Below are 25,928 nucleotides of genomic sequence, written 5' to 3' on the forward strand. Positions count from 1 at the left end.
CCCTTAGTGTGTAATCAGACTCATGACATGAGGTGCCATGTATTAGATGATGACCTGGAATATCATTGAAGAAAATTAGATCATATTGTTACGGAACACCTGAACTTAAACCAACTATCGAGAAGACTACGCTCCGCCTCCCTTTCACTTCCCCAAACACCCTACATCTACCGAAGGAGAAATGGAGGACGCTCCTTCTTCCACGCTGCAGCAAAGACTTGGAACTGCCTCCCCATGCACCTCCGGACCATCACCTCACTTCCGAAATTCTGAATGGCCCTCAAGACATGTCTGTTCAAGTAAGCCTCAAGGGCCTGCAAGCTCCTGGATAGCTTATAGGGTGATTAGCTGCCCTGTATAAATCCTGGTTAATTGATTGACTGACTGCGGGTGAGCCACTGAAAGGGGCTAATGCCACCTGACCAAACTGATTTTCTTAAATGCAAAAAAATCATTTGCACATAAGTCACCTTAGCAGCATTTAAAAGAAAAATCTTTGTTGACTAACAATTATTTTTTCATTAAATTAAATTTATTCTGTGAGAATGACATTCTAACACCATTCATGTTTAGAGAAAGGTAGGACTATGAAAATGCTTGTTAGCAATTATATGTGACCTGGCTGCAGTTTCACTTGTTACGTAACATAGTACTTAAACCCCTGCTACCCTTTTTAAATGTAATTCAGTGTAGGACTTATTTTTTTGATGTAAACACTATGCAGATGGGCCTAACATTTAGGTTTAAAGTATTTTATTAAGGTACAAAAAACATGGGGAAGGGAATAGGAGGTCAAGCGAACATACAATACAAGATGCGAAACGGTGCAGCGATTTAGAAGGAAAGTAGGGAGGCAGGAAGCCCCGGAGGGTAACAAGGCATAAGTCATAAGGCAATAAGGCAATGCAAATGACCCTCCAGAAGACCCCCATTCCCCGAGCAAGGCTGAGCTAGAGTAGCGTCCCGCAACACAAAGAAAAACACACCATCCCTCCAACCCCCCGTCCCCTGAGAAAAAGAAGAAAGAAAAGCAAAGGAGAAAAAGGAAGAAAACAATACCCCAACCTCCCCGTCCGAAAGTCAGCATTAGAAGCATGTAACCCCGCCTCCCACCCCCAGCCCCAAACCCCCGATCACGCCACATTCACTACACTGGAGCCGCCGGCGGCGTCAGCCTAAGGAGTCGCAGGTACCGTGGACATGTGAGCTCGCGAAATTCCGTGGACAGCAGCGCTAAAAAGGGGAGCCAGAGCTCTTCAAACTGGTCTACATTCCCAGCCACTGTTAGCGACATCTTCTCCATACCCAGTACCTGCCAGAGCCTGTGTAGCCAGCCAGTGATAGAGGGGGCAGTGGGGGTACGCCAGAGTACAAGGATGTTTTGAACCGCCGAGCCTAGCGCAATCGCAATCTGTCTACCCCTGCGGGACTTCAGCGGGTACATCAGGTCATTGGGGAGGCCTAGCAGGACATACGCAGGGAAGCGCGGGAGTTCGATCTCAAAATGCCTGTCCACCTCATCCAAGACCTCCTTCCAATAGGCCGACAGCACCGGGCACTCCCAGAGAATGTGCGTGAGGGTACCTTCCTGTCCGCAGCCGCGCCAGCAACCCTTATCGCCGATTTTGTGCATCTCGTAGAGCCTCTCCGGGGTGTAGTACCAATAGGTGGACACCTTAATAGGGCCTAACATTTAGAAGGTACTATGACAGCTGTTTTACATAGTTACATTCAGAATATCAATCACAAAAACAGATTCAGTTTTCAGTTCAATACTAAGGGGCCGATTTAGATGTAGGATGAACTTGAGTACTTCTGACATCGATCTGGAACTGAGACTGACTGACCTCCTGTCGGCGGTCTCAAACCAGCAATGAGGCTGCGACAAACACTGTTTGTCGCAATTCTATTCTTTATAATGGGAGCATACATTCCGACCGGAATGCATGCTCTCATTGTAAAGCGCTCAGGTGCAGTTCATCTCTGAGGTGCCTGCCACCGGGTGCAAGGATCAACAGGGGGGCTCCATAAGTGCCTTCTAGGCCGCCACTCAGAGGCCTTGCACTCACGGGAGCCCTGCTGGGGGCCCCCGAAGTTGGATTCCCACACCCTTTCTGTGTTGGAAAGGCCGGCACAGAAAGGCTGTGGGAATCTGCCATTGTAATCTCTCAGGGGGAAAGAGCCACCCTTGGGGTTACTTGCCCCCTACCGAATGGCAGACGGGCTCTCCAAGCCCGTCGTAAGCCATTCAGAAATCCTGTTTGGATCAATTTCCGAATGAATCCATCAAAATAGGTTGGTCAGAAATTAATCCAAAGAGGAGATTATTATGCCATAGGAACGGCTTCGAGGGTCGGAGCAGTTTCCTACGGCATTGTAATCGGTCAGTAAGACTTAATCTGTAATTTTACACGGCTCAGCTCAGATGATGTGACAGATCGTGCTATAGATGGGAGTGTCAAATGTTCTTAGTGTAGGCTGAACTTTGGAATTGAGATTTAAGAAGGATGCACCATGTGTGCACCCTCTACAGCTGGCCATCAAAATTGCCACATACCTAGGCTTTCCTGTTTTCAGTTTCTATTTTTGGTAAATTCTGGTGGTGTTTTTTCAGTGGTTTCAATATCTTAAAAAACAGTTGTTATCAATAGTTACACATTTTTTGCGCCACTATAAACAACAGAAAAAGTGTTTTCCGGTGTTTATGGAACATTTTGCTTTTATCATTGCTTGCTTTCTGCACTGAAAGAACATGGTATATAGACAGTGTACTTATAGTGTGTATGAGGTCCAAATAGATTTTTGCAAATTAATCTTATTGTAGCACACCATACAATACTTCCTCAGTTAGTCTTTGGGTTATGTACGCTCGCTCTTTTCTTCCCATGTAATCTTCTGTGAAAAGCCCCTCACAGCATTCATAGCCCCTTGGGCTGAGAACCATCAGCTAAGGGACACAGTTGGGATTACTCTTTCTTTGATGCCACATAAAGCAGGAAATGATAAATATATGTGCTTTTTAGTTCCTGTGCATAAGAAAACAGTGCACCAGAATGGACTAAAAAGTCAATAGCATCCCTCATTAACTCTGAAGATGGTAAAGATGCTTTCAGCATACCATCTAACAAGTGGCAAGGATCTCCTACAGGGAATCACTTCAGCTCAGGTATCAATTTTGACACGTCATCACTCAACTTTTTTATATACGTAGCTGAATCACTGCAAATACAAACAATATCACTCCAATCTTTGTTGAACTTGGAAAGAACCTGTTTTGCAGAGCATTACAAGTGACACTGAGTTCAATGCTTTCCAAAGGTCTGGTGTCATGTTTTCACCACTATCCCAGATGCTTGGTGATATATATATATACTTGTCACTATACCTTGCATTGAATGTTGAGGTGTTGGCAATTCACCTACTATCAATACTGACCCACAAGAAACTATGGTCTGACGTATTAAGGGTTTTTACCCATTCTCTGTGGTTAAATGTGATGACACATATTAGGAAAGATTTTTATGAAACCAGCCATTTTACCTTTCAGTGAAAGAATCAAATGCAGTCAAAATATCAAATATGAGTTTGATATTTCCTGAATCTCTACAATTTATAAAATAATTAAACTAGACCTAAAACATGAAACTAAACCCTGCATCTTTAGACCAAAGGCCACAAAACTGAAAAAAGTAAAAGGAAGAAGAAACAACATTTTAGTGGCATCCCTAAAGAACAAAACTCAAGCAGAATGTTAGCCAGTCGTCCTTACTGTTAGCTTGTATAACAAAGTTACATTGTATTGACACCTTCAAGAAGAAAAAAAAGACTCTTTCATTCTCTTTTTCCTTATTTGAATGGCATTTAGTTTGTGGTTGTGCAGGTGTTTTTTCAGTTTGATATATGTTTTCACCGGTGAGGGCTATTTATCTTTCAGTGGGGTTTTATCAGTTAATATAGGTTTAAACCTAAAACCCCACAGCCTACACTTACCCCAATTTACTAGTTAAAATTGTTGCCATGTTTTAGGGGGTTATCGTCTGTTTGGGAGTCCAAAAATCCAAGAGGACAAAAAAACTTTCTGGTCAGATTCCCAATAATAAAACAAATCTGTTGGAAGCAGAGCATAAAGGTGGGTTTCCTACTTTCCACCGTACATTAACCCCTTCGCAGCTGGGCAAATTCCCATGCTGTGCTGGGGGTTGAGGGGGGGCGCGCACAGCGCCCCTGTGCTCATGACGAGGTCAGCTCGTCATGAGCCACGGTGGTCGTGGGCTCATGACGAGCTGAGCTCGTCTTGACCTCACCCGTTTCTTTAGAATGTTCGCACAGCAGGGGAATTAGCCCAGCGTGCGAGCGTTCTAAAGGTCATGACGAGCTCAGCTCGTCATGAGCACACGAGCACCGTGGCTCATGACGAGCTGAGCTCGTCATGAGATTCGAAGGTGTTAAAAGAGCATTTTGTAACGTTCCCTTCTGTAATAAGGTTTGTAACCAGTTGTGCAGGAGGGAAAGCATCTACTTATATGGATGACTCTACAAGAAGGTGAGGCTTCATTTTTGTAGGATTCAGTGGTTCTATGGAAGATAAAAGGCATGTGGATTTCTTGATTAGGTGATGAGAAATTCTTACACGCATTGCTAGATGTCCCCTAGTGATAGCAATCTCTTTCCTATTAGCCTTCGATGATCTTTGCCCAATGGCTGGGTCAGTTTGTGTTTGTTCCTAGAGTAAGATAAATGATCTCTGTGCTTCTTGTCACCCTATCTTCCTTGGATTTCTAGTTGAGAACCCAAATCACTGTGACTTTGTGAAGCTCCGAACGATGTTGGTGAAAACGCACATGCAAGACCTCAAGGATGTCACTCGGGAGACGCACTACGAGAACTACAGAGCACAGTGTATCCAGAACATGACCCGCATGGTGGTGAAGGAACGAAACCGGAAGTACGTGAGAGGGCTTAGGCTGGGGGAGGGTATAGAGGTGTATAAATGAAGTCAAACTCTAAAAACTCATGCTAAGCAATATGCCAGTGGAGATGGAAGCACAGGTATCTGCCTGTAGCATCAGAGGGTTTGGGCTGGAGAAAGGTTGTGTCTCTGTATATGCTTGCAGCACTTAAGGGATCTGGGATGGGGAGAATGGCAGTCTGCTGTATCTGTCTGAAGCACTCTAGTTTGGTGGATGAGGAAAGTAGGCGGAGGATCTTAAGGCGGAACGAAAAATACATTGCTGGAGAGTATGGTTAGTATTCACTTGTCCCTGCTGTGCAGAACTCATAGCAGCTAGGCTTGTGGAGAAGACTTTATAGATAGGCATGCCTTCCTATAACACCCTAGGGTACTGTTTCAGGGACAAAACCTATCTAGGGCAGAATATTGCACGTCTTTATCCAAGAAAGCTGTGTCACGGGAGAGAAGAAGGTGCAGCTACATCTACCCGTTGTATACTGTCATAGGCTGTGGGTGAAGGGTGCATGGCTGTATGACCAGCTTAGAGAGCCGTGGGGCAATGGGGGGAAATTGTGCATATTTTACGGGCGCAGAATAACTAAGGAGCCTGGGTGAGGAGCGTGTGGTTGAATACACATCTAGTAATCATGGGATCTGGCTCTAGAGAGAAAATTGTGGAGGTGCAACACCCTGCAGTAACCATCCGACCTGGGTCCATTCAAAATGGTGTCCTACTACATTGGGCTTGTTAACTGGGCCAAAAGAAAATACTACACGTCTTCATCAGTTTGTAGTAGTGACCAAGGAGAAAATACTACACCGACACATCAACGTGCAGCACTTTTTATTATTATTAATATTATTATTATCATTTGTAGGGCGCAATGAATCATCCCCAAGGGGATCTCTCGGCGCCTGGGTAGCAGTCACCTATGAAAAAATAATTATTAAAACATTCAGGTTTTCAGCAGTATCTTGAACTGTGCCAGATTAGAACAGGGTCGGATCTCATCTGGTAGGCTGTTTCAATGGACAGGGGCAAGATAAGAAAAAGCATGCCCGCCCATCTTGGCTTTCTTGATTCTACGCGTGCGGAGCAATTTCCGGTTGCTTGATCTCAATTGGCATACGGGCACTTACAGCTCGAGTTTCGTCTTGGGGTAGGCCCCTGAAGAGATTTAAACACTATGCACAGGAGCTTAAAGACTATTCTTTTCCTGATGGGGAGACAATGCAGTTGGCGCAAGAGAGGTAGTGACGGGGTGCATGCAGGTTTATTGAGGGCAAGATGGGCTGCTGTATTTTGAACTACCTGCAGTCTTGATAGTAAATCTTCCCTCATTCCTACTAAAAGTGAGTTTCCATAGTCTAGTCTGCTGACCAAAAGCACCTGAATTCGAGTTTTCCTGGCCATAAGAGGAATCCAAGGGAAGATTTTCCTCAACATTCACATTATTATGAAGCAAGTCTCCGAAATAATCTTCACATGTTCCTCCATGGAAAGTTTATTATCAATTATGATACCCAAATTACGTGCCCACTTTTTTGGTGTCCGAGCTTCCCCGAGTTCTAACTGCCACCATTCAGGGGACCACAATTCCTCCGCTTTACCAAACAACAGGATCTCAGTTTTATTGGAGTTGAGCTGAAGGAAGTTCTTAGTCAAGTCAAGTCAAGTCAAAAAGCTTTATTTCGATAAAATTCCATTATCATAAAAGCAAGTTAAAAAAATTGGAAGTTAATAATAGAATAGATAACACATTTCCAGTTAATAGCAAAGAATATAACATTTACTAGAATTAATATTGTTTAAAAAAGATTAAACAGAGTATTTAAGCTTTCTGGCTCGAATAGCCCAAGCCCAGGATAAAAATTTTGCTAGGGCACAGGCATAGGGTACATAGCTGTCCGAAACAAGTATCCTAATTGCCACATCATGGCTCCTGGTTCCCAGTTGCCGGCACAAGTTCTTCAGCCACGCCCTTCTTGGATTGGCATATTCCTTGCAGACAAATAAGAAATGGGCGAATGTCTCTGAGTGGGCTGAACATGATGGGCACAAGTCAGTTTTGTCAGTACAGGATTTCCATGTTTTAATAAAAGTATTCAATGGCAAGGTACCCGTTCTAAATTTAAAATACAGAGCGCGGGCAAACGGTTTCCCAATTATATCTAGGTAGGGTTCTCGCCTAGGACAGTCTTTAAACATTAAAAAATCCTCTGTGAGCCTACCAACGGATGTGCTAGAATGCCTTTGGGAGCAAATCCAATCCCGGTAAAGGTTTTTAAGTACTTGTTTTGGAGGAGATGTTCTGCTTGACCAGGGGTCCAATAGGCCCAAGTTCGACAATGAGGTTTTCATGTCTGTCAGCCATTTGACTCTGGCCCAATGTGGTGACGCCATTATCTCTTCCAGGCCTCTGGCGTAGGCACTAAGTTCCTCTACCCGCCAAATACGGGCCCATAATAGGAGAGGACGGAATTTTGCAATTTCGCCGATCTGGGTACATCCAAGGTCCAAAAATAAAGGAAAAAGTGGGGTACTTTGAGGGAGGGACATTAATTGTCTACAGAAATTGTTCTCAGATTTTTGTAAAGCTTGAGAAGATGCAAAGCCCCAAAGTTCAGCTCCATATAGTGCAGAGCTGACACCCTTGGCAGCGTAGATCTCTAGGACTGTTTCTATTGGTTTGAACGAACTGGAACGTTGCTCCCTCAATAGGGCACCTGTGATCCTTTTATGGTTCAGCAGCATCTTATCTAGATGGAGAGTCCAATCCATTTTGTCTGAAATACGTATCCCTAAATAATCAAATGCTTTAACCCTTTCCAGGGACTCGGTATTTAAGGTAGGGGGACGCACTTGCTGTTTGGGGGGATTAAGGACAAGATATTTTGTTTTATTGGTGTTTATAACCAAGCCCCGGTCAGTACAAAAGGTTTGGAAATTGTCCAAGAGTTTCTGTAGTCCCATAGGGGTCTTAGAGATTAGGAGCGTGTCGTCCGCGAAGAGGAGGGTCGGTATGCGAACCCCCGCCAGGGATGGTTCGTCAGATGGTGATTTGAGTAAGTGCTCAACCACCCCATTGATGTACAAAGAGAAAAGGGTGGGAGCCAGAACACATCCCTGGCGGACCCCTCTCTCGACCGGAATACAGCCCGTTTTCTCCGCTCCAGAGCCCTACCTAATTTGGGCAAAGCTGTCCTGATGGAGCCTGACCAATAGGGATAGAAGATACTCTGGAAGCCCCATGTTGGCCAGAACCTTCCACAGCAAGTCCCTGGGGACAAGGTCAAAGGCAGTCTTTAAATCGATGAATGCGAGATAAAGACTGCCCTTGCCTATCACTACCACCTTCCAGTATATCATCATAAGCCTGAAGGCCTGCTCCATCGTTCCAGTGCCTACTCTAAAACCGGCCTGAAAGTCGGTAAGTATTTTGTTTTCATCTACCCAGTTGAGTATCCTGAGTAGAATAACTTTACCAACAACTTTTTGGCTTACATCTAGTAAGCTAATCGGCCTATAATTGGACGGATCATCCCTAGGGCCTTTCTTGTGGATGGGAACCACCTCTGCCCCCTTCCAAGACACTGGAATTGGGGCACCCCTACAGATGGCAAGAAGGAGGGAGTGGATTAATTTGCCCCAATTAACACCATCGGATTTTAGCAGGTCCCCGGGGATGCCATCTGGTCCTGCGGCTTTTTGTGGAATGATGGAGTTAATAGCATATTCTACTTCCTTCAGTGTAAAATCAGGATCGTTAGGGAGAAGAATATAACTAGTGTAGGGAGAGGGTTGGAAGGACCCTCTTCCATTCAGGTCGTTATGGCAGGAATAAAGTTTGGAAAAGTGAGCCTCCCATACCTGGCCCGAAATACAGCAGGTTACAAGGTCGCTATCCGGTCTATTTCTTGCCCTTATGGTATCCCAGAAGGATTTAGAGTCTTTTTTCATACTGGCTTCCTTAAGGGTTAGCCAGTAGGCATCCTCCCACTCTCTTTTAGCTACCTGCAGGGCCTTTTTATGGTCTCTTCTGGCAATTTGGATTAGTGGGGGGGACTTCCCTTTGACTGCCTCTATAAGGCGTGATTTGGCCTTCCTGCAGATTGCCGAATACCAATCATGTTTGCCTTTAGGTTTAGGTTTCTGTTTCCCTGAGGGCAGTTGTACCCAAAAGAGGTCCCCAATGGTTTTTACTGCAGCTTCAAAGGTAGCGGTGACCTTGTCTGCTGCTATAGATAAATCAATAGAGCCAATTTCAGCCTGCGAGCCCTTAACCACTTCGTCTATTGTGGATAGTTTGTCGGTGTTACACATAAACTTACTCCACTTTAGACGCCTGCCACAAGTGGCAACAGTAATCCCCTGCGGGCGGCTCAAAGAGACTGGCAATACTTCAATGTGCCAAGGATTTTTTAAGGATAAGGAGAGTGGGTTGTGGTCGCTCTCTATGGTATTTGTAATAACCATGTCGATAACATGGCTCCAGAGGCCCCTATCCAGCAGAATATAGTCAATCCGTGTGCATTGACCAACTCTGTTAAATGTGGGAGCACCCAGGAGGTCAGATCGAGTGCGACCATTCACAGCTCTTAATCCAAATTCCAATGTGAGTGCATTTAGATGGATTGCACTGCGAGTCCAACGCTTGATGGGTGGGATAGAGAGGGTAGGGATACCCCATCTACTATCCTCTTCTCCTAGGTCTGATATCCCTTCTAGGGGGAGTGGTTCATACGTACAGTTAAAATCCCCTGCTACTAGGATATGTCTAAGTCCACTCTGCTCTCCCAGCTGAGCCTCAAGCTCCATCATTGTGGGTGAAATACACCCATTTTTTGTTCCCCTGATATAGACATTATAAAGGTCAACGGTTATACTTCCCCGTAATCCCAATAGGGAAACACCAAGTATATCCGGGGTTCCTGCCTTCTTAGTAATTATCCTGCAATTGAGCAGGATACTTATCCATATAATTAGCCCCCCCGATGGCCGCCCCTTCCCTGTCCTGGATTTTACTGCTGGTGTGAAAAAGGTGACAAACCCCGCCCGGTGCAGTGGTTCAGTGGCCCATGTCTCTTGGAATATACAGATTTTATGGGTATCAACCAAGGCATTCCACTCCGGGAGTCCTAGTTTCCTTGAGATCCCAGCCAGGTTCCAACTAAGGATTTTTAGCTCACCATGTGCTGAGTTTCCATCTGGAATCACAGTACAATGGGGGTTAGATGAAACTACACTGTCCCTAATTAATGTAGGTGATGGCACCTCTAAGTTTGTAGGGGGAGATGTGCCCAGCACTTCGTCCTTCATGGCGATATTGGCATGAGGGAGGTTAGTATCTAAACCTCCCTTAGGAGGAAGTCAATCAACCTCATCCAGCACACAGTACCTATTTGGATGGGCAAACTGTGTGTAGGAGGGGTTAAAGGACCTAGATGAAGATGGATCCTGCCATGGCTGTTGCCATCGATGATTAGAAATGAGCGGTGGCTGAGGAGGTAGTTGCCACTGCTGGGAGGGTTGAAAAAAAGGTGGTAGGGGGTGGAAAGGTTGTTGCCACTGAGGGCCAGCGTGGTGCGGGACAAAAGGTGGAAAGTTAGACGGCTGCTGCCAGTGGTTAGGGGCATATTGAGGGGGACATACAGGCCCTTGATTACTTGGAAAAGTTGGCCGGTGGAAGTTGGGTCTTGTCGAGTTGGGGAGGAAGTGAGACAAGGGGAGTGGTTTGATCTGGGTGGCAGGACCGCTATTAGGTGCATTACAAATAAAAGTCGCAGCCCCCACATCCCTGAAATTAACAGTAATTACATCCCCTGGTATTGTTTTCTTACTCCTACCCACCCAATCCCCTCTACGTACAGTGAGAATTTCCCCACTCATACTACTAGGTAGTGGTTTATGTATTTGGAGCCACTGGGCACATTTATTTCTTAACTCTACATAGGTCTCTTTAACTCCTTCCTTCAGTGGGGGGACAGCAGTCAACACTACCACAAAAGGAGAAACTTCTGGTGGCAGACTAATAGACTTATAGCGGGTCTGCCTCGGCTTAGGGGTTTCAGAGTTATTAGTAGAGTGAGAGGCTAGGGTATTCGTAGGTTTCCCTTTGGGATCCGTGGTTTGGAAGGTGTTAGATTTAGTACCAACAGCTGATTGCTGCACGGATAAAGGATTGCTCACCGCTTTTGTGTTGGAAATAGATAGCGGCTGAGCAGGGTTGTTCCCTGAATGGGGAGAATGTAATGCAGCTTGGTCCTTGGAAGATAGGAAAATGTTCGCTTTATCAGTTGTGGGCTTGGTGACCTTGACTATTGGTTGGGGGTTGGGTGGTAGTTCTCTGTGCCCTTGCTGCTGAACAGGCCCAAGCTCATTAATCTTGTTGGGCCATTTAGTATTAATGAGCGATGTTAGCCTATCAAGTTTGGAAATCAAGGGTTTGATTTGGGCCGCTATTATAGCTTCCAGATCGTGCTTGAGATCCGGGACCATGTTTTCGACCCAACATGGAATGCCAGACGCTGTGTGTGGAGTAGGTGTTACCAAATTATGGTTACTAACTTTGGCTTTGGTCTTCTCCTTAGGTTTAGGCTCCTTAGTTTTGGACTTAGTCACTACTTTAGTTGGAATAAAAGTAACCCTTCCCCTGGAATCACTAGGCACGTGAGGGGTCGACTTGGCAGTTAGCCCATCCAGGCCCGGCTCCGTCTCTCTGGGTGTCCGACAGGCTTCTAGATCTGGGGTCGCCTCCAGATCCACAAAGGACGGGTCCGACTCCGAACAGGTAACTGACAAGTCGACAGCATTCGGTACTGTAACAGCGCCTATAGTGGTCAAGGGCAAGGGCAAAGAGCAGTTGTTCGAAACTTGCTGAGAAGGTGAATTAGCATTTGCAAGGGAGCCCAGGGAGGAGCGCTTGGCATGCATGAGGTCCAGGGAGACTCTTTTCTCAAGGAGTACAATGCTTTTGTCAATTGTCTCATTTACCCGTGAGATGAAAAGGTCAATGGGACCAGTCACTTGTGCTACCTCCGTAGCTTTTTTGGCACAGCTTCTTGTTTTGTGCCGCATGTTTGGAGTTGGCAATGAAAATGCTATACCAGATATTGAATGACTGTGGCCTCAGAGAAGGCTAAGTGACAGTCGGCCTACCTGGATGGTGGGTTCAGGGCGATGAGACAGGAATTCGGGGCCTGGGCCGTCCTCTGCCGTCCTTGAACGGCCTTAAACGGCCCGCTCTTTGCCCGGTCTTCGCCCCGGCCGTTGCCCCGCGCGCGTCCCGCGTGCGCGTTACCCACGCAAGTTATAAAGGCAGGACAGGAGGAGGGGGCGGGAAGAGGACCAGCTGCGGCCGATCCACGCCGCTCGGAACGCTGGTCCTCGCAGTCCCGCCTCTACCCCTGTTAGCAAGCTGGCAAAGTCAAAAGGACGCGTTGGTGCACAATGCACAATAAGGATGCAGGAATTACTTTCTCCCCAAAGAGTCTTGCCTACAAGCGGGGGCCGCGAGGCGTGGCAGGAAGGTCGGGCAGCAGCACTCAGGGACAGCGCTTCCTCGTGTAAGGGCTCACAGGGTTCACTCGCTCCACAGAGATTTTGAAGGGAGGAGGAGGGGGCGGGAAGAGGACCAGCTGCGGCCGATCCACGCCGCTCGGAACGCTGGTCCTCGCAGTCCCGCCTCTACCCCTGTTAGCAAGCTGGCAAAGTCAAAAGGACGCGTTGGTGCACAATGCACAATAAGGATGCAGGAATTACTTTCTCCCCAAAGAGTCTTGCCTACGAGCGGCACCCGCGAAGCGGGGGCGCGAGGCGTGGCAGGAAGGTCGGGCAGCAGCACTCAGGGACAGCGCTTCCTCGTGTAAGTTCTTAGTCATCCATGAGGCAATTTTACACATACAGTTTTTAAACTTTTCTCTGGTCACTGCGGGGTCGGACTCTATGGGCACTATCACTTGAGTGTTGTCCGCATAAGAGATCATCTCGAACCTGCAGGATCTAATGATGGAGGCCAGCAGTGCCACATAAACATTGAACAAGGTGGACTTGAAATGGATCCCTGCGGGACCCCCCTTGTCCACTAACTTGATCTGTGACACAAAAGTATCCAACTGGACACATTGTGTTCTGTCGGTCAGAAAACTTTGCAGCCATTTTAAGCCATTGCTCTGACACCAATCTCTTGTAGCTTATCCAAAAGGATTCTATGAGAGATGGTGTCAAAGGCTGCCGACAGATCAAGAAGAACTAGCATCGAGGGAGTCCCTTTATCCATTGACATCCTTATCGTGTCAGTTACTTCCGTTAATGCGGACTCCGTGCTATCACATGCACGGAATCCCAACTGGGGAGGACCGAGTAATATTTTGTTTTAGATAGCCGGAGAGTTGTCTATTAATTAATGTCTCCATAATCTTTGAGCAGCATGGGAGGAGAGAGATAGCTCTGTAATTTTGTAGATCTAAGGGATGCGCTAGTGCCTTTTTCAGCAGTGGCTTAATTTGCGCGTTCTTCTGATGGAGCGGTAATTTCTTCTGGTAATTTCTCAATGCAAAACCCTCATGCTACCTCTAATTTACCGCTCAAAAGGTGTTGGGCCCTTCACACCATGTAATACCTTCAGGAGACTTTAAATAAAGATGAACAGTCAAAAATGCCATTATTATTTTAAGCCAATAAAGAGAGTTGTTGAGTGTTTAAAGGGTTTTATTTTCTAGTCAAAAGTTAATTTTTCTCTGACCCTTTATTCATTAATCAAATATCAATCAGGTTACAGAATTTGGAAAACAGAAAAAATAGCATTAATACAGAACATTTTACAGTCTGCATATAACCATTACATATAGGATAGAAAATGTGGCGCAAAATGTCATTCAAAATTCTTAAGGAGTTTCTAAGAAAAATAGTCTTGCAAGGCTAATCAAAAATCAAATAGTTTGCAAAAATCTCCCATAAAGAGAAATAAATGCATAAGACAAATAAATCATTTCAGACCTAATTAATTAGTAAAGCATAACTGAAAGTTTAGCATCTAATTCTATTTAATCAGCTGTTCTTCTGCATCTGTCTGTGTCTAAAGAGCAAGCAGGGAGTGAGATAGCCCCTCCTTCACAAGACCTCAAAGGAATGCGCCTGCAGTGCCAAGATATGACGTGGAAGCAAGAACCCTCCCCCTGACTCTCCTCGGACGCCCATGCACCCGTGACGATCTCGTACCTAACCCATAGGCTGTCTGGCCTAATCTGTTCCTTCTCTTCAAGAGCTCACACACCCCCTAATGAGCCTAGAAGCCCGCTGAGCTGAGAAAAAGCCACCCCCTCCTTCGGAGAGGTCAGTTTTATACACAAAATTTTGGCAGACTACACAAAGATGTAACATCTTTCAGGAAAACCTGTACTGATTGGTCAGTTATGGTGGCATGAGTTTTCATCACCCTGACGCATTCTAAAAACCTGACCATGCCAGTTTTTAACAAATGAAGCATACATAATAAATACATTTTATAAGTTTGCAACAATTGCTAGGGAAAATTTTCAATAGTCTTCCTTCCTGCCAAAGCGCAGTCAGATGGACACTTTTAACTAACACTGGTACATTTGGCAGAATCACAAGGATGTACAGTTCAAGGTGTTCTTGACTTCTTGGCATGAGGAAATTTATTTATTTATTTATTTTGTCAATTTGTAGGGCGCGACAGCTACCCAAGAAGGGTTTCCCGGCGCCTAGACACAGCTAGAAGCGAAAAGACAAGAAGACGGAGGGGGGATTTTGAGTGGTTTACTGTTCATATAGCCAGGTCTTTACAAGCTTTCTGAAGCTATGGTGGTTATCTTCCTTCCGAATGTTTGGAGGAAGCGAGTTCCATAGGGTCGGTCCAAGATAGGCAAAGGATCTGCCCCCTGATCTTGCACGTTTGAACCTAGGTATACAGAACCGTGCTGCTGTCTGGGACCGGAGGTTTCTCTTTGGTGTGTAGAGGCAGGCAAGGGATTGGAGGTATTTTGGGGCTCCTCCAGTTTTTATTTTGAACATATAGTTCAACGCCTTGAAACGAACTCTGTTCTCAATCCTGAGCCAATGGAGGTCCCGGCGGTGTATCGAGACTCCAGCGTTCCTGGGAATCTTGCATAGGAGTCTGACCGCGGCGTTTTGTGCCACTTGCAGGCGTCCAATGACAGATTTATTTGCGCCTAAGTATAGGATGTTGCCGTAGTCAAGCCTGGATGTGACAAGGGCATTGACTACGGTCTTCTGTGTTGACGGAGGCAACATCCACAGGATTTTCCTCAACCATCTGATTATGGTGAGGCACAATCCGGAAAGCTGCCACAGTCTGCGCATGCTCCCTTCTCATTCAAAGCAAGCCATAGCTTTTGATGGTTTCACAGGCAGCCATTTAATGGTAGGCCCCAAAAATAAAATAAACAAAAAGATAATGTTAATTTCATGTAAATCAGCACATTATGTTTCCAAACTCCATACTAATACTCATTATAAATGTTTTCCTAGCCAAGCTACTAGTGTAAAGCAGCTTTTCTATTATTTATGACAACATGTAAAATAAATGTGCAATGTGCAACAAAGTAAAAGAGGTGTTATTAACTGAAAATATTTATCAAAATATGCAACAAGTCAAAGTCTTTTAAGACAGAAATAGTGAATGTATATTGCATGGGATGAGCTGGGAAGAGAGAAACATATTCTATTAATCTTCAAAGCTAAAAAGGCCACTTTTCTCTACACTGCAAAAACACATGTTAATTCAGCAAAAGCATTTGAGACTGAATAGGCCTCACTCATGTTTTTTTTATGTGCCATGTTTTTAACTTGCACCAAAATGTGCGTGGCAATTTAAATGCAGTCTGTCTGAAGCACAAAAAATAAAACAATGCCTGACTGCAGATGAAATCTGCTCCATCAATCCACCCTTCTGATAATTCAAATCATAATAAAATGATTTATAATTCATCACATATATTTCATTTTCACAAGTGACATTTTTTTTTTAAATTGCAAAAGCTGAGCATATAACAACTTTACTTCTATTTCTAAGGCAAACACAAGTCTATCTGTAATCAGATCATATATAGCCAAGCCCAAATGTTTTAGTGCAGAGTTCTGTAAGTAGCTTCTTGGAACAGTTAGTCTTCTTTAAAATAAGTAACTAAAATAATAAAAAAGGAATTCAACAGGACAGTTTCAGCATTTCTTTGCTCTTTGTCATCAGCTTGCCATCAGAATGGCTCATTGGCATTCTGTACCTTTTTCAATGCAAATTAGACTACTTAGGTGCTGAGAAACTCGGACAGAGCACCATCAATCCTTGGCACTTTTTCAATCAATGCCTTTCACTCTTATTTTCACTTTGATCAGATTCAGATGATTCACCACTTCATCTCTCAGACCAAAGCCGTTGCACCATCCATTATGCAGATCTTGTGTAGCAGCTGCAATCTGGTGAGAAACTGCACACTGTACATCAACCAGACCTACACAGCCATGGCTAGTGTTCTCCTCAGTGTTTTCCACAAGTGCATTTGCATATGCATTTTCAAGCCACTTTGGTGTTGGTGAGACACCGTCTTTTGCAAAAGGTAACTCAGTGCTGCCATTGTGTTGCTTTATCATGCTTGACACTTCAGGCAGATAGCTGCAATCCATTCCTTGTCCAATCTGTTGTTCTGCACTCATTATCTTTGAGACCACATTATAATCTGATTTCAGAGAAACTGGCAATCTATACCTGGGCATCAGTCTTTGCAATAACACTTTTGCCACTTTGCATTTGTCACTTTTCCCAAAAACAGTTCTGATACAACCCTGTTGTGCTGCTTCAAAAACATTTTCTTGAGCCTCTTTTAATTCACCTGTGAATATTCCATAGAATGTGCATGCTAACAGAACACAAATGTGTGCAACTGAATAAGCATTTCTCTCTCCCATGACAACAGTGACTCTCATTTGAGCAGATATACTACATGTTATGGTAAGGGCAATCAATTTCGAATTTTGGGCTGAGGAAATTACTAAAAGCCATGAAGCTTTGACAACATAATGTATAAGGAGCACAGCATGTGCTGCTTTTAATGTGTCACTTTTCAAACATGGGCCATCTACAAAATGGACATTGTTGGACTGACTCAGACATTCATCTTTAAAGTCGGAATTTGGCTTTATGCATATTTTCATGATATTTAGACACTCATATTCAGTTTCATCACAAATCAAATAATTTGCTGACATTTCTGTGAAGTTAGGGTCAAAGGTCATTGGGCAATACATCACAGAGCTTTGAGCACAGTCATCTTTTTGAATAGGCAATGAGAGAGTGCAGCCCTCCCTCTCACTGCAAATTGGTGTATTTTCTTTTAAATAAACTTTCATTCCTAGTGCTGGGGCGCAACATTCTTTCTCTTTCAACTCTAGGAATGCTTTTGTGCAATTGTTGTCCAATGGAAGCGGATCAGACACACCTTTGTGTGTCAGCCTCAGTAAAGGCTTAGCCACTAGGGAAAGGTTTAGTAACCACTCTCTACAGCAGCTAACCATTCCCAAAAATGTCCTGACTTCTTTCTGAATTTGAAGTGGATTTTTCTTGGAAAACATTTCCACCCTTTCTGGTGACACCTTTCTACCTCCCTTTCCAATTTTGTGTCCCAGATATTCATCTGCTTTTTGACAGTACTCCTGACTATTCTCATGCAATGGCACTGTTACATGGACTTTGCAAAAATCAATAAAAGTAAGCCATTCTTCAGCACATGGAATGTGAAAAAATATATTGGCTGGATTCGGTACCACAGGACAACATGAAAAAAACATGCTTTTAATCTCCTGCACTATTCTGTTCTTTTCATTTATTTTCGGTGAGCCTGTGATCAGAAAGTTACACATACTTCCAATCAAGTCCATCAAAAATCCTTTTATTGGTAAAATTCCTGCAACTGATGGTGTTCCTGAATACATGTCATCTGGTTCTAATTTTAATAAGACATGTTCTGCACATTTTATTAATTTGGCATCCTTCCCTTTGAACTCTCTTATTTCTGTGTTTATTATTCTTTCAAAAACAGAAGGTAATTTTTCAACTGTCTTTTCTGAAAATAATGCTACAGCTGTTTCTTGTTGGGCCATTTTAAAGTGTACATTGTCATCAGGAATCTGAAAAATAACATTATCTGGTGTACAGTATTCTGTGCTGTTTAATTTGCAAAACAATTGTTTTTCTGCTAGGCCTGAATCACAGACAACAGTTTTGCAATCTTCCTCAAATGGGCCTAATTTTGGTGCAAATTTTTCTGAAACTGAATTTGTAATTTCTTTGTTTAAACCTCCTGCATTTAAATCTGGACTTTCCTCTGCCTTCACAATGCACTGGTAAATTCTGAATTGTGAGGGTTAAAACTCTCATTTTCAAACACAGCAACCTGTTGGACTGGGTTTTGATTTTGTCTCTGGAAAAAATTCACATTTGCTCTGGACACCTTATTTAAATTAATTTGAGCTTTTTCCATATTTTGTGGGACCATCTTTGCTTGGAAAATTCCTGCCATAGGTACCTGTTTCTGAACTGACATTTGCATTTGCTTAGCTGGTATATTTTGCATCTGCATTTGTCCATGTTTTTGTGCATCATGTTTAAATTTATTTTTCTTCTTCCAATGCTCAAATCTGCTATAAAGATGGCAAAAGGACACATTTTCCAGCAGTACAACATCCATACCTGAATTTTCACAAACCAAACCAACTTTACTTCCATCCTGTGTTCTTTTAATCTGTACCCAAGCAACATCCTTTGCTGGCACTCCACCCTTCAGGAAAATAAGCACTGCTATATTTTCCTCCATAACAACAGAAAATGATGGTGCATTCATGCAAACCCTTTTCACTGTCTCCTCACCTGGCCCTTGAACAACTTTAGATTCAAACCACAATTTATTCTGCATGGCAATGTAAAACAACATTTCCAAATTAATGCACAACTCTTTTAAAATTTCAACAAATCCATCAACTTGTGGATACCACAGCATAATTATGTCTCTCAATTGTGGGAATGTGTTCAGAAATGCTGCAAGTTCACTTTTATTCTGTGGCATATGAAAATGCACTTCTCCCACCATTTCTCTCAATGAGTAAGCAAAAGCTTCTCCCTCATTCTGCTTATTATTTTTCTCAACTAAATCTGGTGGCTTCTTTTCCTTTTCCAGTTTCCTTGCTAGGTCTGGTGGTTTCTTTTTCTTCTCATGTTTTCTTGCCCATTTGTCTCCTAATTTCTCAAACCCATTGCATTTAAAAATATACTTTATTTCTGAAATGTGCAGTTGCATTTCTGAAGAACACATTTTCTCCTTTGCTTCATCATCCACGTGTACCCTAAAACTTTTCTGAAGTGGGAAACTTCCTGAAACATCAATTTCATATTTTTGAGACAAATCTGTCAGGCCATTATGTGTAGTTAATGCACAAGCAACTGTTTCCTTACTCAGGGAAATTAATTCTTTTTCCTGACACTTGTTCACATTTTCATTATTTAAATAGCATGGACTGTTATTTTCTCCATGTTCAAGTGCTGAATTTAAAACACTAACCTGTTTCTCTTTTTCAGGGCCTGTGCTAATATGTTCTCCCATGTTTTCAATCTTTTTAATCACTGCTGCTTCCTCTAAGCAGGTTTGAAAAATCATATTTTCAATTACATTTATTTTATTCTGAGCTGCAGATGTTGTAAATACCATTTTTCCCTCACCTTTCAGTGTTTGGGGTAATTTCTGTTCAATAACCTGTGAATTCTGAGTTTCTGAGATAAACTCTGCCATAATCACTCCTTCTGCAGCTCTTTTAACCTTTTCAGTAGGGGCCATATTAATTGGGACAATCATAAGTTTTCTATGCATTATCTGTGCACCTGCAGTTAGCAATTCTTGGACTGAATGAGGCACATTTGAAGCAGTAACACCTGGAGGTATCACTGTCAGTGCTGAATCAACAGGTAATGGGTCAATCTGAAATGTTTGCACAGTTTTCTCAATCTGTGTTTTTCTCTGCTCAACAGAAGCAGTAGCCACTGTAGTGCTTACTAGTACACTATTTTTAATGGGAACCACATAAAGTGGTGGACACTCAGTTAACCATGCATCCATTATTTTATCCCCTGAATCATTATTTATTTGAAGCTCTTTATCATCATTAATTCTCTTCTCCTGCATTTGGTGCTTTACCTTTTTATCCTCACTTGCTTTCTCTCTTGCTACCTTTTCCCATATGCTTAAGGCCTCAAATTGTGCAGCTTTAGATGGTGTATTTATTTCACATAACACTTCCCTTAATTTGTCAATAATTTGCAATTCAAAAGTACCATCTTTTGGAAACCTCAAAACACCCTCTTTTTCAGTAATCTTGCACCATTGGTGAACCCACATACATGTATTTTGTCCCAAATTGGTAGACATAAAATGCACAGGTGTTCCTTCAGGAGCATCACCAATAAAAAACAAATTTTTCACTTTACCTCCTAACAGCTTCTTTAAGCCTTCAAACAATTTCATTGTTGCAATAGTTCAATGCAATTTCTTTTCTCCAAAGCTGTCAGTCTCAATTTCAGTCAGTTTTACTCCTACCACTGACCCTCCACAAAACCTTACTGCAATATTTCTCTGAATCAATACCTCTGCTAGTAACAACATAAATACATTTGCTACTCTGTCTGTTGTGCTAAATAAAGGATAGATTTATATTCACTGCGAGTAACACATTCCGCTTACCCTTCACAAAGTAAGACTTTCCGTTTACTCTTCAAACACTACAGGTAAATCCCTTCCGCTTACCTATCAATCAAGCTCAGAAGAACCTGCTACTCCTTTGGCCTTATCCTTCAGGATATATCTTAGGCCAAAGTTTCACCAGCGAACCCTTTTGCTATCAATCAAGCTCAGAAGAACCTGCTACTCCTTTAGTGTGACCCTTTCTAGGTGATATCAGACCAAAGTTTCACCAGCGAACTCTTTGCTACAATCACTCACACAGAAAATAGTCCCTAATTTAACACTGCCAGCCCTTCCTAGCTTCTCAGTGCTATTCCAACAGACGAGTAACCTCAGTGCAGTGTGGCTTCCATTTACCACCCGCTATTCCTTCCCGGGATTCCACAGGTGTGCATACCTGCGTGTTTCAAACAACATAGAACAAGACACTAACTTAACATAAAGAGTTAAAACATGTAATCAATAACCAAAAATTATGTCCTATGAAATTACCAATATAATCAATAACACCATCAATTCAAAATGAGCAAAATGTCACCAACAGTAAAAATGCTTACTATTTTCAACACTTCAAAAATACATATATATGCTTTAAAAAAACATGCTAGCATATTAACAACATTTCACAACCCTATTGATACTCACACCACTTCTTGCATCACCTTTCAGTACTGCTTTGCCAGTCTTCAGGTTCTGAGCATTGGAGTCAGGAATCAGGACTTGGACATTTATCTAACTTGGGCAATTATTTTATTTTCTTTCTAAGGTCAATGATCCATTAGTTGAGTAGTTGATGGTGAAATCAATAATCATTAATCACCAAACTAATCAATAATAACCATCCTCTGATTACCAAAAACTGATGGAGCGGTAATTTCTTCTGGTAATTTCTCAATGCAAAACCCTCATGCTACCTCTAATTTACCGCTCAAAAGGTGTTGGGCCCTTCACACCATGTAATACCTTCAGGAGACTTTAAATAAAGATGAACAGTCAAAAATGCAATTATTATTTTAAGCCAATAAAGAGAGTTGTTGAGTGTTTAAAGGGTTTTATTTTCTAGTCAAAAGTTAATTTTTCTCTGACCCTTTATTCATTAATCAAATATCAATCAGGTTACAGAATTTGGAAAACAGAAAAAATAGCATTAATACAGAACATTTTACAGTCTGCATATAACCATTACATATAGGATAGAAAATGTGGCGCAAAATGTCATTCAAAATTCTTAAGGAGTTTCTAAGAAAAATAGTCTTGCAAGGCTAATCAAAAATCAAATAGTTTGCAAAAATCTCCCATAAAGAGAAATAAATGCATAAGACAAATAAATCATTTCAGACCTAATTAATTAGTAAAGCATAACTGAAAGTTTAGCATCTAATTCTATTTAATCAGCTGTTCTTCTGCATCTGTCTGTGTCTAAAGAGCAAGCAGGGAGTGAGATAGCCCCTCCTTCACAAGACCTCAAAGGAATGCGCCTGCAGTGCCAAGATATGACGTGGAAGCAAGAACCCTCCCCCTGACTCTCCTCGGACGCCCATGCACCCGTGACGATCTCGTACCTAACCCATAGGCTGTCTGGCCTAATCTGTTCCTTCTCTTCAAGAGCTCACACACCCCCTTATGAGCCTAGAAGCCCGCTGAGCTGAGAAAAAGCCACCCCCTCCTTCGGAGAGGTCAGTTTTATACACAAAATTTTGGCAGACTACACAAAGATGTAACATCTTTCAGGAAAACCTGTACTGATTGGTCAGTTATGGTGGCATGAGTTTTCATCACCCTGACGCATTCTAAAAACCTGACCATGCCAGTTTTTAACAAATGAAGCATACATAATAAATACATTTTATAAGTTTGCAACAATTGCTAGGGAAAATTTTCAATAGTCTTCCTTCCTGCCAAAGCGCAGTCAGATGGACACTTTTAACTAACACTGGTACATTTGGCAGAATCACAAGGATGTACAGTTCAAGGTGTTCTTGACTTCTTGGCATGAGGAAAGCTGCCACAGTCTGCGCATGCTCCCTTCTCATTCAAAGCAAGCCATAGCTTTTGATGGTTTCACAGGCAGCCATTTAATGGTAGGCCCCAAAAATAAAATAAACAAAAAGATAATGTTAATTTCATGTAAATCAGCACATTATGTTTCCAAACTCCATACTAATACTCATTATAAATGTTTTCCTAGCCAAGCTACTAGTGTAAAGCAGCTTTTCTATTATTTATGACAACATGTAAAATAAATGTGCAATGTGCAACAAAGTAAAAGAGGTGTTATTAACTGAAAATATTTATCAAAATATGCAACAAGTCAAAGTCTTTTAAGACAGAAATAGTGAATGTATATTGCATGGGATGAGCTGGGAAGAGAGAAACATATTCTATTAATCTTCAAAGCTAAAAAGGCCACTTTTCTCTACACTGCAAAAACACATGTTAATTCAGCAAAAGCATTTGAGACTGAATAGGCCTCACTCATGTTTTTTTTATGTGCCATGTTCTTAACTTGCACCAAAATGTGCGTGGCAATTTAAATGCAGTCTGTCTGAAGCACAAAAAATAAAACAATGCCTGACTGCAGATGAAATCTGCTCCATCACTTCCACTTGCGTGGAATGTGGCCGCGACTAGCGAAATATTACACACTTCAGAGAGCGCATGGGACAATACCATGGCAAGTTCTGCAATAATGAAAGAGGGAGCCACATCCAACGGCGTGTCAGATTTCGTGTGTGCTAGCGAGGACTCCACTTGCTTGCCGGTACTGGCTGAGAAAGACTCTAAACTGGGTAGTAGAGGGTCTTCCAAGGGGGAAGCTCCCTCCTTATCAGCCTTTTCCGAGCCAAAGGAACATAGACCTTCAGGGGACTGTGTTGAATATTAACATTGGGCAGCGATAGCTGTTGTAATGACTAAGAGCCTGGTTTAGACAACAGCTGTTTCTTCTTGAGGGCAGAGAGCATCACCCCCCCCCCGCACACCCACCCTCTGTGAGCCACAGTAAATGTGAACAATAAAGTGGCAACAAAAGGATTTCAATGCCATTTTATTTTTCATGAGGCACGCCGCAGACGCCAGTCAGCCTGCCTCTGAGCCGGAGAAATGGGGGCGTGTCCTGTCCTCTGCTGGCGATTGGCAGCATGGAGGACTAGAGTAAGGCTGGCCAGACGCTGCAAAGTACGCATGTCAGTTTGGCCAGCAGTCTTCTTGTGACAGTCAACCTGACATGTACACTTTGCAGTCTTCACCCAGCTGTCTTGGACAGCTGAGTGGAGAACAAGCACAGGCCTCGAGGGCCTGATAGAGCGTCTTGTCAGCCTGTTCCATCTAATCCTTGCGCTGCTCTGATGAGCAGTGTCAGGAGTGCTTAGGGAAGTTTGCACTTTGTATCGTGCTCAGAGCCACAGACAGGACACAGAGGACGGAGCCCAGGTAAGTACATTTATTTTATTTTTTATTTTATTATAATGCATGCCAGTGTGTTTATTTTTCCATGCTTGTTTTATTGTGTGTTTTGGGAAGCGGTGGGGCACTTCACTTGCCCACCACTTTCATATGGTACCAGCCGCTCCTGAGTTTAGATGGCTGCCTGCAGAGACTAGGAGCCTGGCTGAGTTGGCTACCCCAGCTTGCAGTGACAACGGGACCTCAGGTCAGATGAGAATACGGCAGCTACATCATTCTGCATGGTCTGAAGTAGTATGGAACAGATGAGGAGTCTGTGTCTCTGCACTGTCCACCAGTGACCAAAGGGTCTGAAAGAAAGAAGCTGCATCCTCTCTCAGCATTCAAAAACTCTGACCTAGAACAATCACTGTGCACTTTGGGCCTGGTCCAGCCATTATCACCCACAGCATGGCGCCTAGCCTCTGTCATGCTGCTTCACTGCCATCCCCTGTGCCCTGTTAGTGGATGAGGGATGGCAGCTTTGCAGTTTAGCCGATTCTAAGACAACTGTACAGAATCCTTGGTTTGCCAATTTGTGGGGCTTCTGTTTTTAAAACTCCAGCATTTGATTACCTTTCTCAGTGCATGTCTCCCAATTTCTGTGGCTCTATCTTTGACTTGTGCTTTCTTTCTCTGCCATTCTTCTGATATATTAGCCTTTTTTATTTATAATTTTATAATGCAGTTTCATTGAACATTTCACATATTTGAGAGAAATGCTTAACACATCAGCGTTACCATGATACCATGATTACCATGATAGACAGCATAGATACAAGGAGGAGGTGACGACCTCTTGAATGTTTACAGCCATGAGGGCATAAGTCGTGTAGACAATCCATCTCCTCTCATATGCCTATTTTGAATGTTGACTCAGTGTTGAGCCAGGAAGGGATGTCCAAGGTTGGTCTTGAACAGGGTGAAGCGGGAGACCATGCGTATGTTTGTTGGGTGGGAGTGGCCGATGTTTTGGACACTTGTTGAAAATGAAAGTTTCATGGTGGAGGTTTCCGTCATTGGACGGTGTCCCACCCTTAGGCCTTTGCTTTCTCCAGCTAAGGTCATTTTTCCTGCCAGGAGATTGAGATGGTCATATACAGTATCTTCGCCTTGTCTTTGTTATGTGCTTCTAGCTGTAGCCAGTCCGGCGATGCTAGGATAGACTTTTCTTGTTCATGAGATGAGTTGGGAACAGTGAGGGGAAGCACCATTAATGGTGCAAGCGAGGACCCATGAATGAAGCATTTCCATGTTCGATTCTGGAGAGCACCATGACTTGAGCTAGCTTCCTCAATTCGAATCTAACACAAAATATTTGATGGCATGTCTGTGTCTGACACGAACGGCACTCTTTACCTTCGCCTTTATATAAGTGTCAAAGTAAGTTTTAAGTTTAGGATGAAATCCAGGGAATTTGTCAATGAGAGGTTTAGGTACAAAGTGCATTTAATTGATGTATTCAATCCGTCAGATCAAAGTTCGAATTTATGTGCAGAAGAAAGATGATTCTGCGCCTTGAGCTTTACTTTCTTGTTTTTCATCCAATTGTGCACTTCACATATACAGGTGTTTACGGTCAGTCCATTGTCATGAATATCATAGTGTCCTCTGTGTATTGCTGATAGGAGGCATCAGATTTCTGCTGGAGTTCAGCTAGTGGTTCAGTTAAAAGTTGAACAGGATGGGGGCCAGTAAGGAGGCTTGTTGTACAGTGAATTTTGAGTTGTCATTTTAGTGAAAATACATGAAACTTAGCAGACATACT

General features: G+C 43.1%; 1 protein-coding gene across 2 annotated transcripts in view; it reads left to right on the forward strand.

Moving 5' to 3' along the window:
• Window positions 1-25,928, forward strand: part of LOC147729785 (septin-4-like) — a 320,572-nt gene that overhangs the window by 282,220 nt on the left and 12,424 nt on the right. For both annotated transcript variants that reach the window (XM_086954688.1, XM_086954689.1), the window contains exon 11: window positions 4,783-4,945. In XM_086954688.1, coding sequence (XP_086810814.1) covers window positions 4,783-4,945 — 163 coding nt within the window. The remainder of the gene's footprint in view (window positions 1-4,782; window positions 4,946-25,928) is intronic.

This window comes from Lissotriton vulgaris, chromosome 2_1, assembly GCF_964263255.1.
Source record: "Lissotriton vulgaris chromosome 2_1, aLisVul1.2, whole genome shotgun sequence".
In the NCBI taxonomy this organism is placed as follows: domain Eukaryota; kingdom Metazoa; phylum Chordata; class Amphibia; order Caudata; family Salamandridae; genus Lissotriton; species Lissotriton vulgaris.